Consider the following 14,018-nt stretch of genomic DNA (forward strand, 5'->3'; position numbering starts at 1 on the left):
TCCAATAACCAAATCGCTTAAATGGTTCGGACCCAACAAGATCCGATCCGATTACTGCCGTAATAGAGGTTGCTTCCCGTATGCATACGAAGTCTTTGTCCTCTCCTCGTCTTCTTGATCCATCGATCGACCAAGAACACGAAATCGTAGAAGACGAGGAAAACCTAATTGAGATTTCGGGTAATGGTGGCTTGCAATTCCTCCAAGCATGTAAGAATCCCTCCCTTTGGAGCCAACCAACTTGTTCCTTAATCTCTTCGTAGGAGTAAATTTCTTCTTACCTCTTCGGAATCCCAGGACATTAGACGAGATTGAGATTGGAAAGGCGGCGATAAAGCGCGCAATTAGAGATCTCAGGAAGCGGCATTTGCTCGAGGAAGGAGCCCACGCCCCAGCAATTGATGCGCTCACAAGACCTTTCGCTGCCCAGGTAACGATTTGGGAGAGCAAGGTTGCTCCTTGTTTTATTTTTCTAGAGCAAACTAATAGAACTGGTGTTATTTTATGATTGTCATTTTGTGGCTTTGTTTCATGGCCAAGGATAAATTTGTTCTTCAGGAAAGTGAAAGAAAGGAATGTTGAGAAATATGAATAGAATAGAAAGAAGAGAAAAGAAAACTAGGTTTTGAGATAGAGTCTTTGATAAAATTTCCTTTTTGAGTTTAATGATGTGATGAGGAACGATGCTACGTCCCTATTTTCGAATTAAAGCTGCCTTTGTGATTTAGTAAACAATTCTGGGATTTATTCTCCATAGATAATTGATGGGACTGTTAAACACTAAATTAAAGAGGTGCTTTGGCAACTGTAGCTGAATTTTCTTTTGCTCTGGAAGATGCACTTCCCAAGTATGCCAGTATGCTTATTGAGGCACGAACACTATCAGAAACCTGCCCATAATGCTCCTACCCTAATCAACTACTTGGCATTGCTTTTCACTCATCACATGCTGCTTCTTTGAGGTTCAGAAAAGTATTGTCTTTTTTAATTCGTGCAGCTTATAATGACTGAACTTAATTTACTCAATTACATTAGGTCCTGAGTCTTTAACTGTAAGTGAAGGCAGTTGATGTGCGTCTTTAGATGGCATTGATAGACAAGATCCTTGTAGTTAGTTGATTTATACCACCACTCTGTACAAGGAAGCAGGCAAATCCCATTTTATCTTGTTTTCAACTTACCGGCAGGAGTTATGTTGTTTATAAAGGGAATACACAATATTTATTAATTCAGGCAGGCATTGTTTAGGACTTTGCTCTCTCTTTTGTTTGGGAAGTTTTCTCATTTGCTTAAGATTAGGTTATTCCACAACCTACCACAGTTCGATGGACCCATTATATATATGCCTAGCAGCTAGACTCATCCAGTATAGTATTTTTAGTTTTAAAATATGGAATAATCGTAACAGTAACATCATTGCAGGTTGGGGTTTTTCCTTCTCTTTCACTGATTAAGTTCTATGGCTAGTTTGAGAACCTTAATTTTTATGATGATCTATGATAAGTGTTCATATGTTTAAAACTTTTAATATTCTGATCCATCTTTACTATGTTCTTTTCAAGGGGTTAGAGTGGAAAGAAAAGGCTGAAAAGCTCGAATTTGAACTGCAGCAATGTTACAAGGCTCAGTCACGCCTGTCTGAGCAGCTAGTGGTAGAAGTGTCGGAGGGCAGAACCTCAAAAACTCTTCTTCAAGAGAAGGAATTGTCAGTTACAACTTTGCAGAATGAAATCCTGCAAGCAAGGTTTAGTTTAATAACTGGTTTCATATATTTATGGTAGAGAACTTTTTACTGTCATGGGGAATAAATGTTTCGTTAGACTTGACATACAAACCTTTTCAGGGAAGAAATCTCACAACTTGAGGAGAGTTTAGATGAAAAAACAAAAGCTTTAGATCTTCTAATAAATGAACACCACCTACTTAAAACACAACTAGAAGATGTGCTACTGCAACTAAAAGAAGCTAAGGCTGAAAACAAAAGTTTGATTGATCGCTGGATGTTGGAGAAGATGAAGGATGCAGAAAAGCTTAATGAGGTGCTTTGTCCTTCCAAATTCTTTTTTTTTGTATTTGCTGGAAATTAATACTTATGCTGCTAGGATGTCTGGTAAAATTTTCAGACTGCTCAACATATTGAGCACCAAAACTTTATTTGCTTTTGTGGTATAGAAAGAGTGAAGTGTGCATAAAAAGCTAACTTTTAGTTGTTGATATTATTTTTAAATACTTAATTCTTCATGATAATTGTGTTTAGCTGATCATCTTGAACTGAATGGGGATATATACCTGTTAGATATTGTTTTGAGAATAAATTCGGAAATTCATAGCGATCAAATTATGAATATCTAGAAGGTGGGGTGTGAATCATAAATTCATGATCACGTAGAATGTGAAATGTAATTCTCCTAAGTAAGTATTGCACCTTACCTTTTATGTCATTCACCTCTTTTAGCTTATATTTCTTTGAAAAGTTGAGCTAAATATGATGCTTAATCATCTATAACTCAGCAGAAGTAGTTTGAAATTTTGAATAGATAAATATGGTGCTTTATTTCTGTCTGTAGCAGCAGCATATAGTTTTTTTAATCTTTCTCTGATACATATCTTCATTTTTCAGCTCACAATTTGCCTGTATTCCAGTTTGTCTGTTTATTTTCACAAAATATAGACATACTTTGGTGTACTATTTGGCCTGAGGAATTGTTTGCTCTTATGTTATTGCACAGGCTAATGCAATGTACGAAGAAATGGTCCAAAAGCTAAAAGCTAGTGGTATAGGTGGTATACAACATCATGCACAACAAGAAGCTGATGGTGTCATCCGCCGAATTGAAGCAGGATATGTAGAGGTTACGGAAGCAGCAATTCCATCCACATGCAAGCTTACTATCCATGCTCATGAAGGTGGGTGCGGATCAATAGTATTTCAGCACAACTCAGATAAGCTGATCAGTGGTGGACAGGATCGAACAGTCAAGATATGGGACACACAAACAGGGGCGCTGAACTCCACTCTCCATGGTTGCCTTGGGTCTGTACTTGATCTTTCTGTTACCAGTGATAACAAATATATAATTGCTGCCTGCAGCTCTAATAACTTGTATGTGTGGGAAACAAGTGGTGGTCGAATTCGTCACACTCTAACTGGTCACGTCAACAAGGTATGTTCTGTCGACACGAGCAGGACATCCAGTTGCCTTGTGGCAAGTGCATCCCTTGATCATACAATAAAAATCTGGGATCTCCACACCGGCTACTGCACCAACACCATCATGTCATCAAGCAATTGCAGTGCCCTTTCTTTCATGGATAAAGATACCATTTGCTCAGGTCATGTTGATGGCAACCTGCGGTTATGGGATATCCGAAATGGGAAATGTAGTAGTCAGGTAGCTGCTCATCCACAGGTTACATCGGTATGCATATCTCGGACCGGTAATTTTGTTCTAACCAGCGGTAAGGATAATGTGCATAATCTGTTCGACGTAAGAACACTCGAAGTGTGTGGAACCTTCAGAGCTGGTGGAAACAAGGTGGTATCCACCTGGGGAAGATCGTGTATCAGCGCTGATGAGAGTTGCATTGCAGCTGGGTCAGCTGATGGGCTTGTCTATGTGTGGTCAAGGCGAAAGAATGATATTCCGAGCATTTTGGAGGGACACTCTGCCAGTGTGCTTTCATGCACCTGGAGTGATCTTGGGGAACCTCTCGCATCATCCGATAGAAATGGAAATGTTTATATATGGACCTGAAGGATGTTCTTATTAAAATCAGATATAGATGTTTGGTTCTGTAAATGCGTTTGTGCTCTTTGCATATGCTTATATTTTCTCTAAGGTATGTAACGTATTATTCTTCTTAGGGCTGTTTTGGAATTCCTTGTAAAGTGGTTTCACTATCGCAGAAAACAAACCGTTTTATCTTTTGGGGTATTAGAGTGGAGTATTCTTTGATCCGCTACTTTGCTACTCTTGGAATTTCAATATAGCAGGAATCATATGCTCCTCATATCAGTCGTAACTTCCTATCTTTTAACATTGGTTTAAATGTTAGAAATATGATTCTTCCCACCTCTTAAGTTGTGAACTGAGGCAGTTGGATATTTTTTAGGGAAAATTATATTTTACAGTTATGTGGTTAGACTTAAATTAGTTTCACCTTAATATAGTTTTATTCATGTCAATTTATTCTTTGTAGTTTAAACTAAAGTGTAGTCGTTATTTTCTTTCATTATGTTTGGCTAACTCACAAGTCAAACTTAAAAATACTTATTAGATACAAAATTGCAGAATTGAATAAGTTTTCTAATATCACATTTTTATCGTTTGGAACTTAGACAGTATTATTTTAAATTTATTGAAAAGTTTATTCAATATTTTGATACCTTCTTTCTAATGATTATATTTAAATTTAACACATGGTTTAATCATAAGAAAAAGTAATGGTTTTAGTTTAGATATAGTTATAAATGAATTGAGTAACATAAATAAACTATATTTGATGAGCTATATGGAGGCGAAATAAATTTAGGTTTAACAACACGTGGTTATTATTTTCCTTTTTTCTATGTTTTCTATAAAACTGGATTCTTGGGCAATCCACAACCATGTCCCAAATATAAATTACATATTGAGAGAGGAGTATATATATATATATATATATATATGTATGTATATATATAAGTATGGAGTATTTGACCAAACTAGACCAAATTTTTTTTATCGAAATAGACTATCTTTTTAAACTCATTATCAAATAAAATCTAATTCACTATAGTCCTAATAAAAACGCTAAAGTAATCAATATTTTTAAAAATACTAATCAATTCAGTGTTTTTAAAAATACCAATCAATTCAATATTTTTATCGCTAGGCAATATTTTTCCTTAACTACTGAAAGATTAAGTTAAAAGAATATTATATACATAAAACGCTTTGATCAGTATTTTAGGACTAGACAAAAACACTGAATTAATTAGTGTTTTTGCTTAAAGATAAAATACTGATTAGTTCAACGTTTCTATTAGGACTATAATAAATTAGACCTTATTTGATAATAAATTTAAAAGTAGTCTACTTCCGTAAAAATAAATTAGAACATGGCTAATTTGGTCAAAATCTATGTACATAGATACTATCACTAGCGTATTACATGTTAAAGCAGATATGGGTGAGCTTTCTATAATAATATTGTAGAACTCCAATGTTAGAAAGCAATATCAATTTACTAAACATAACATAAGAGAACTTGTTTCATGGCCAAGATCATACTTTTCTTACCCACAGAATACTAATTTTCAGACTGGATATGCTTGAGCTTTGTTGATTGGAAAAATCTATAAACCCATTTATCTATAAGCATCTTTTCAGGAATTTTGCATATATGGAACAATGTCCTTTTCTTTGTTATTCTGCAGTTTACTCATCCAGATCTATTCATTGAGGAATTAAAGCTCCAGGAGAAATGATAAAAAAGAAAAGAGAGGTGTTTATTACATATTAGCATTCCACAAATTCGATTGACAAAAAAATAGTTTAACATTGCAAGCTAGTTACTTTACAAGCTTGTAAGTAAGCTAGTCAAAGAATAAATAAAAAAGTGACTCGCAAGCATATGATGAACTCGTTAATGGTCTATAAGTGATAAATAATCATGATCATAAGCAAATCAAGCTGTAAAGAAGTTTCATCTAGTTAATTTGATTAAAGGAGCAAAGCAAGCTAGTTCCAACACAAATAAGCTACACACTCAACCTGAATCAAGCTCTTCAGAGCTCGAGCTCAAGTATATCGCAGCCTATTGACAACCAACTCGGTGAAAGAGTCAACACTTAATTGATAACTAGATAGATATGCCTCTCTATTACAGAGGTCATCCAGCAATACTTGTATATGTGCAAATTACCCAACATGGAAAAGATATATATATGTATGTATGAATTGGACCTTTAATATTAAGCTTTACGAAAGAAAAGTTATAAGGTGTATAAGTTAAATATATATTACGAAAGAAATAATTTGGAAACAGTGCAAACCATGACTACATAGCCCAATGGTGGTCCAAAACCATAAGCACCTAGATATATGATATATCAGCTATCTTTTGTACACATTTAAAGTTGAAGTTCCCCAGAGTCCAAGTAAATAATTGGATTACTAGAATGGAAGAATAAAACCAACTGTATGAATATATAGAGAAATATGAAGAACGAAAAACATCTCCACTAACTTTACACATCAAGAGCTAGTCATGTGAACCAAGCAGTTGATTTCTTGATCAGTTCCCTTCATTCCATTGATCAAGCAGGTAGTGGTTCCTCCAGTACTGCCATTTCAATAAAACAATTTAGTAACAGTTTGATACCAGCATCTGATTGCTTTATGAACAAGAGAGACCTTTTGTTTCTCTGGGGGCATCAGCTTGCACAGGTACAAGTGGCACAGTCTTGGGTACATCAGGAAGCTCAAGAACCTCATCCTCTTCACCTTCAGCTTCTAATTTAGCTTCTCCTGCAGTTGGCACTGATGGAGCAGGGACTGTTGGCAAAGATTGAAGAGTCATCTGCAAAGATAAAGGCAAAAATCTTATTATTGTATATTCATATAACCAAGTGTTCCTCCTTGTGTACTAAATGTGGACAAAGAAAACAAAATTGCCTTTTAGCCTTTGACATCATAATAAGAATTAATTCATTTTGTGTCTAAGTGTGTGCACGTGCACTCGTATTTCTTTGACTTGGTGTGCATTCATGTGTTTCAGTGGTAGAAACTGAGAGGTTGATTGTAAAAACTTAAGTCAAAGTTTGATGCACTCTATGCACAGTATCAACAAGTTGCTTTCCTATAGATGCTACTCTTATCTTGTCTCAGGCTCTCACTAATGGAGCATCTGGGCCAAATCTATGACCATTTGAATTGAAGAGGTAAATCTTAATTGTCACACTACAGACACCCTGTACTTCTATATTACAGTGTGATAAGTAAGCTAGAAAAAACTTATATATTATCTACTATGCCCAGCTAAAAGTCCGATGGGCATCAAGTCTGAGATTTTGGTACATAAAAAATTTGCATGCAAAGTATCAATGGCTTTGAAACAAACAGTCAACAAACCTCAGTTTCCAAGTTCTCAAATTCTGCCAGAACAGCTTCCTCGTCTTCAGCAGAGAGTTGCTCGCCTAAAATAGCATTTATTTCCTTCAAAGAGCAAAGAGTAGGTTGTAACATTCATATAGTTGAATATAAAATCAGGAAACACAATGATAAAACAGATGATGGAATCATATACTAGATTAAACAAGCCAAGTTAGTTCTACTGATAAAACAATCATAATCTCACTCCATGTTCCAACTTAATGGACCCTGCATATGGAATTCATTAGGTAAAGGCAAATGGATGAGAAATCTTTCTCAGGAGGGAACTAAAATAAAAAAGAAAATAAAAACATTTTCCTGAGATTTATAGTGGAAGCATGGTTCTTGCAGTGCATCATATGATTTCATTTTAAAAAGTATAACAGATAGATGATGCAGCTTATATATTATAGAAATCTAAATAAGCATAAGCACCACCCAAAATTGCTTCTATCCAAAGGAGGGTAATCTTTTCTTTAGAATCTTCTACCAAGTCTGACTTATCTAGTGATTTTTTTGTTTGTTCCCTGATATAAGAATATGCTGAATGCTGTACTGGGACAAGGTCTTAGACAGCATAGATAGCACAACAGAAAGAACAAAGAGCTGGAAACAGGATGGTTAGGTTTGGTAAGTAGTTGCGTCAAAGATGTTTTAAGATATTCTGCTTCCTAGCTTTAGGGAAAAAAGATACGATTGGATAGGGACAAAGTCCAACTTTCATGAAAGCATGCACAGATGTTGTGGTTTCCCTGGATACATGAAGGAGGTGATGGAACACAATCAAACCCTCAGCAAAGTTTTCTGAGGAAGAGATCAGTATTGCTGACAATGTGATCTGATGCTTCAATGAAGAAAGAGAAGATTTGAAATCCATCCGTCCTTCGTTGAAATGAACGAGTAGATGCTTTTAACTAAAGGACCTACATCACAACTTAGAAGAGACCAAGAGATTAAAACAATCGACCTTGTGAGCATGGATGGCCGTGCCGACCGGCACGGGGCGTGCCGGTCAGCACTTGCCATGCCGGCGGCGTACCGGCACATGGCAGGAGGGGTGCTGCACGGCACCCCTCCTAATAGTTCCACCGCTTGCCGTCGAGCTACCCGTTGCCGATCGCCATCGCCTGAGCGCGTCGGTGCCCTAGCCCGAGGAAGAGATGAGATCGAGAGAGAGAGAGAGAGAGAGAGAGATATATATATATATATATATATATATATAAGGTTATCGGTTAAAACTTAAGTTCCGGATCCGCAACTTAAGTTTTAACCGATAACCTTATCTCTCTCTCTCTCTCTCTCTCTCTCTCTCTCTCTCTCTCTCTCTCGATCTCATCTCTCCCTCGAGCTAGAGCACTGACGTGCTCGGGCGACGGCGAGGGCAGGTGAGCGGCGAGCGGTAGGGCTATCAGGCTTGATGAGCAACTTGGGCTCGGCTCGAGTGAAGCTCGGGTGAAGCTCGGGTGAAGCTCGAGTCCGGCTCGGCTCGATCAGAGCTGAGCTGAGCCCGAGCCATCATAATAGGCTCGAAATTAATATCGAGTCGAGCCTGAGCTGGAGCCGGCTCGCTCAGGCTCGGCTCGATAGGCTCGATAGCCTGACTCCCTATAACTAAGGACACGTGGCATAAAGAAATATTGCCACGTGTCCCTCACTAACCCATCCTCACCCGTAACACATTCAACATTCATCACCCTCACCTACCCTCATTAATCAGCCCATCACATCACCTTCCCCATCCTCAATTCCCCCACCCACCCCACCCTCACCTTCACCCTCACTCTCACCCTCACCCTCACCCTCACCCTCATCCACCCGATCACCACTCCTAACCTCACCCCACGCGCCGCCACCTCCTCCCTCCCCGTTGGCATCCATCGGCAACGACGACAAGCCACCACCACGGCGCCACGGCTTCCTCTCCGTCGGCCTCCTCCTCCTCCTCCGCCGTTGGCCTCCTCCTCCTCCTCCGCCGTTGGCCTCCTCCTCCATCGTTGGTCTCCTCCTCGTTCACTCCGTCGGCTTCTTCCTCCTTCATTCACCATCTCCTCGTCGTCGCCTCCTCCTCCATCCGTCTCCGACTCCTTCGGCAAGCCGCTGTCCATGTTGCCACCGCCCACGCCGCCACCGCCTCATCCTCTAATCGAGAGCCGGCTTGCTCAGGCTCGGCTCGTTTACACCCCTAGCGAGCAGAGGTCGGCGACGACGAAGGTGAGTTTCTCGTTTTTTTTTCTTCTTCTCCTCTTACGGCACGGCCGGCAAGTGCCGCGGCACGTGCCGTGCCGGCCGGCACGACCATTGTTGCTTGTGAGTACAGATATTATACATATTCAATAGAAAAAAAAGGATTAGTGTAAAACAAAGAAAATTAGTCTCTCCTATAATTAGCAGTTTAGCACACCTACATGCCCACATGAAACTACAGCTAATGGTTAACACTCTTGGCTGATCTTCAAACCAGTTGGTCTACGCCATGCTATAGATGGATAGAATATCCATGTCCAGAAAAAAAAAAGGATTCATTTTCCATAAGAAGCATTACACGAGCAGTAAAGCACTCCATCTTTTCCTCTGAACGTACAATTGTGTCTGGAAACAATTAAGGTCCTTAAACTGTTTCTTTTTCGGGTTTATTATCTATCAACATCAAGCCCATGTTTAGTTTGAGTTCAAGGGGGTTTCGTCTATGACCTCCTAGCCACGTTTAGTAACCAAACAATGTTTTATTTTTAACCAAGTTCACTTCCCAATAAATAGAGAAAATGATAAAAAAAGTCAACTCAAATTCAAATAGATTCCAAATTTACCCTTGAAATATATATCTACAATTTTCACATCTTGTCAATGTTTTCTCTCATCTCTTTCCCTCCCCTCTCTCACCTCTCTTCTCCAAAAAATGCATGTTTTTTTATTATAAAAGAGCTCACCCTTCATCACGGTAGAGGGAAAAATTATCCGTAGTTAAAAAATTTTAAAATGTATTATTTAATATAATTTACTATAGGTTTAGCATGGGTTAAAATGGTAGCTTGCATTTATATTTTATTTAATAATAATATTTTGGTACTATTTGGAGGACACATACCCAAATTTTCTAAATAAATATTTTTCACTTTTTCATATCACATCAAAATAAAAAAGTGCACTCTTATTTGAAATCATCTCTCCTATATCTTCAATTTTCCTAAATTTTTTTTCTCCAAAAAAAATTTAAAACTTACCAAGCCCGTAATAAATTATAGAGTGGTTGCCAACTTGTGAGTTTTTAAGCCTACAAGAGCTTCTAAGTTCGCAATAACTTATTTTCTTTTTTTAATAAAGTTTGTAACACTAAGAACTTCTTAAAAAAATAATATAGCATTACATGCGAGCTTAGAACAAAAAAAAATTAAATTAAGAAACAATAAACTCACATTATTATTAAAAAAACAAAAGTAACCTTACTTTATTATTATTTTAAATAATATATATATATGCAAGCCTGCTTGTAGGCTTACGTTCTTATAAGCCCACAAGCCCGCAATTAAAAGATTTTTATTGATAAAAAGATTATATTTGTAAAACTTTCTCATCAAAGTCAAAGGGCATTTTAGTAAATTAATTTTATATATCATTTATTTTTCTCCAAACTAACACATGTTATACTTTTTCACATCACATTAAAGTTAATAATTATACTTTAGCTTAATTCACAACTAAATACCATATTTTCTTAGCTTAGTTCAAAATATCTAAATTATGACTAAGAAATTAGGTCAGCTAACCATGTTTAGGACTCCATCTTTTTCCTTGAACATACAATTGTGTCTGGGAACAAATTAAGGTCGTTAAACTTCTTTTTTCGGTTTATTATCTGTAAACATCAACCGATTCCTCTTAGATAAAAATAGAAATGATATTGATCTTTGTCAAGCCATAAAGAAGCATCAAGTGTAAACGAGCAAGCATCAAAGCTTTGTCATGCAAACATCCAGAAGTGACTAGTAAGGATGAAATTTAATCAACATTTCTAGAGGAAGATGTAATATATAACTATGTAACGAAAACTTTGTGCATCAGCTTCCTTTGCAATTCATGAAACAAAAAGCACAGATTTTACTTCTGTATGGACAGATATATTAATTTACGCAGATTATCTAAATATATCTCAAGGTGAGTGCAAAACTCAACAAGATCCAACTTAATATGATAGTACAACGAAAGGATATAGAAGAAAATATGTGTGCACTGTGCAATGACAAACTTACATCTTGATAGGCCTTTGCCTCAGCCGTATCATCCATCAACTTTTGAACATCTTCCAAATTGATCTCACTTTGTATAGCTTTAATGGCATTATTTCCTGCCTTCATACTTTCAAATACAGCCTTCTGTTTGCTTGCCAGTTCAATATCTCCCAACTGAAACAAGCAAAGAGAAGAAAGATAACACATACTATAGTACAATTCATATCGAACAGTGAGCACCATACAGGATTTTTCTCTTAGCCATGATCCTTTAAACATAAGAATAAGCTGCATACTTGTTGCTCAACATTAATTAGCCAAGTATCAACTTGTTTAAGTAGCTCTTCCTGGGCTTTCTTCTTCTTTAATGCAAGCAAAGCCCTGTCTTTCCTCTTTTCTCGAATCAGGTCCTTTGCAGCTTGTTTTTCAGCTTCAATCACAGATTCAAGCTAGAAATACAGGGAAAAAAGGGAAGATGATATTAATAAATCGAAAAGGATGCTTCGCTTTTACATATAAGTGATACAATAAAATAACACATTTAATCACAAAACAACTGCAACACCTATGGACTCTATGAAGTATGAACAGCAAGTATCTCAGTGGATGGATCATCTAATCATCTATCAAACTGGTGGGACAGAATATGCAGAAAAGTAACAAACTTAAAGAAACAGTTTTCAGTATTAGATGTCCTTAAGCATAATAACAATAATAGCAGATCAGAAATGACTGAAATTGCATGAAGTCTGCCAAGAGTTCCTTTGTCCCACATTAGTTTGAAGCTTGAAGCCAAAAACCTGGTTCCATATGATCAGTAGGAAAAAAATGGGACAATTTCCCAATTCCCATAAAAAAGTATATAAATATTAATAACGGAGAGTTATTCTTATCACTGACAAGGAATGAGCTCTGAGTCAAACTAATCCAACTATCAGTAGGTTTATAAGGACAAAGGCACAAAATGTGTCGTTAGCCTTAAGTACTTGCTGAGGAAGATCAAAATTTTACTGGCAATTATATTAGGCCAGACAGCATGCTTGACAACTCTTATTCTATATGCCCAGAAGCAACAGTAAAAATAAAGGTCAACATCACTTAGCACATAAATGAACTAACCGGATAGCAGTAAATGATTAATCAGATGGAAATCACATTGTCCAAATGGTTTACTAAATGCAGATGAAAGGTAGAACCAAGAATTCAAGAAGCAACACAGATAATTCCATGGAGATGATGAATCACCCAGTTTCCACGGATGGTAAGACATGGGTTATACTACCCCTGGACTAACATTTGAGAGCGAATCATACCACAATGCAAAGGATTTCAGAGATAGGTTTGCTAGGGATAGCTGACAACATTTCATGATAGCGCTAAGAACTCTAATATTTTGCATTCTTTTGAAAAGTTTAGGCCGAAGCTCCATTGATGTCCGTGCTGTCTGTTGAGTGTTGTATGTTGTGTGTTGTGTGCCCGTGCCCGTGCGTGTCTGACATGCGTGAGTAAGACTGCTAACTTTATATTAAAATTTTGGAAAGAATTTTAATAGTTCTCTCCAACCATTACTCAGGCTTCCGGATTGTAAACGCTCATCAATGAGCGTTCTCTGTAACTCTCTTAAGGCATTTTTTGTCTCTTAAAATTATTCACATAATTCCTAACATCAACATACAATTCCACAACTGATCATCTACTCATCGTTCCACGAGCCCGTTAAAAATACGAAATACCCCGAATGATCTCAACCTACATCAGATACTGGAACCCTAATACCATATAAGCAAAGACACCGAAAAGTTCGAATTTTAATCGTCTCAAGAAAGAAAAGGAGGCAATCCAAGATTTACAACATGCAAGGAATTGTGGGGATTTGAGAAGCAGAAACCGGACCTGCTGCTGGTACTGCGCGAGTTTGCGGCGCTGCGTCTTGAGAGAGAGGATGGCCCGATCGACGTCGGTGATCTTGGGTTTCTTCGCGAATATATTCCCCATCTCCTCCTCCTATTCCTCTTCCTCCCAGGAGAAGATTTCGAACCGCTACTAACCAAGGGTTAGATCATGGTGGGGATGGAGAGATCGAGAAGTGGACGAAGAGAAGGGATTTGGGGAAACTGGGGTGGTGTCGAGGGAGAAAAAGAGATCGAGGGGAACCCCGCAGGTCTGTCCAAGAAAGCTCTACGACGGTGTACAAGGAGTATTTGACCAAACTAGCCTCCTCACAAACTTTTATCTCTCTCTCTCTCTCTCTCTCTCTCTCTCTCTATATATATATATATATAGATAAGGCAATTAATATTTACTGCAAAAGTATACAGAAATACAACAAGCATCAAAGCTGATACCTTGTGTATCCCTCCCTATGTATGATATATAGCAACACCACAAAATGGAGCTTTTCTACGGGTGAAAACGGGTCAGAGTTAGGGTCGGAGTTAACTCCGACCCGACCCGCTATCCGACCCGACTCGGATCGGATTCGGATAAAAAATTTCTATCCGACTCGGATTCGGATTCGGATTCGGATACGGATAGAATTTTTGAAAAAAATTGGATACGGATTCGGATACGGGTCGGATAAATTTTTCGGATTCAGATACGGATATCCGTTTACCCGCATATTTTTTTAAATGATTTACAGTTTTTATAGTTTGCT

At 37.6% G+C, this 14,018-nt stretch overlaps 2 protein-coding genes across 2 annotated transcripts; one reads left to right on the forward strand and one right to left on the reverse strand.

Moving 5' to 3' along the window:
* The first annotated feature begins 74 nt into the window (after window positions 1-74).
* Window positions 75-4,019, forward strand: LOC140758462 (autophagy-related protein 16). Its single transcript, XM_073094642.1, has 5 exons — window positions 75-210; window positions 298-430; window positions 1,563-1,744; window positions 1,844-2,039; window positions 2,730-4,019. Coding segments are annotated over exons 1-5 (1,539 nt in total). The 5' UTR covers window positions 75-208; the 3' UTR covers window positions 3,756-4,019.
* Window positions 4,020-5,985: 1,966 nt separating this feature from the next.
* LOC140758501 (vacuolar protein sorting-associated protein 20 homolog 1-like) lies at window positions 5,986-13,566 on the reverse strand. Its single transcript, XM_073094695.1, has 6 exons — window positions 13,256-13,566; window positions 11,659-11,811; window positions 11,384-11,536; window positions 7,116-7,199; window positions 6,399-6,564; window positions 5,986-6,327 (listed from the first exon to the last, which is right to left on the reverse strand). The coding sequence occupies exons 1-6, from the start codon at window positions 13,355-13,357 to the stop codon at window positions 6,302-6,304; spliced, it is 684 nt and encodes a 227-aa protein (XP_072950796.1). The 5' UTR covers window positions 13,358-13,566; the 3' UTR covers window positions 5,986-6,301.
* Window positions 13,567-14,018: the final 452 nt, after the last annotated feature.

This window comes from Typha angustifolia, chromosome 3, assembly GCF_048772165.1.
Source record: "Typha angustifolia cultivar Huaian chromosome 3, ASM4877216v1, whole genome shotgun sequence".
Lineage (NCBI taxonomy): Eukaryota > Viridiplantae > Streptophyta > Magnoliopsida > Poales > Typhaceae > Typha > Typha angustifolia.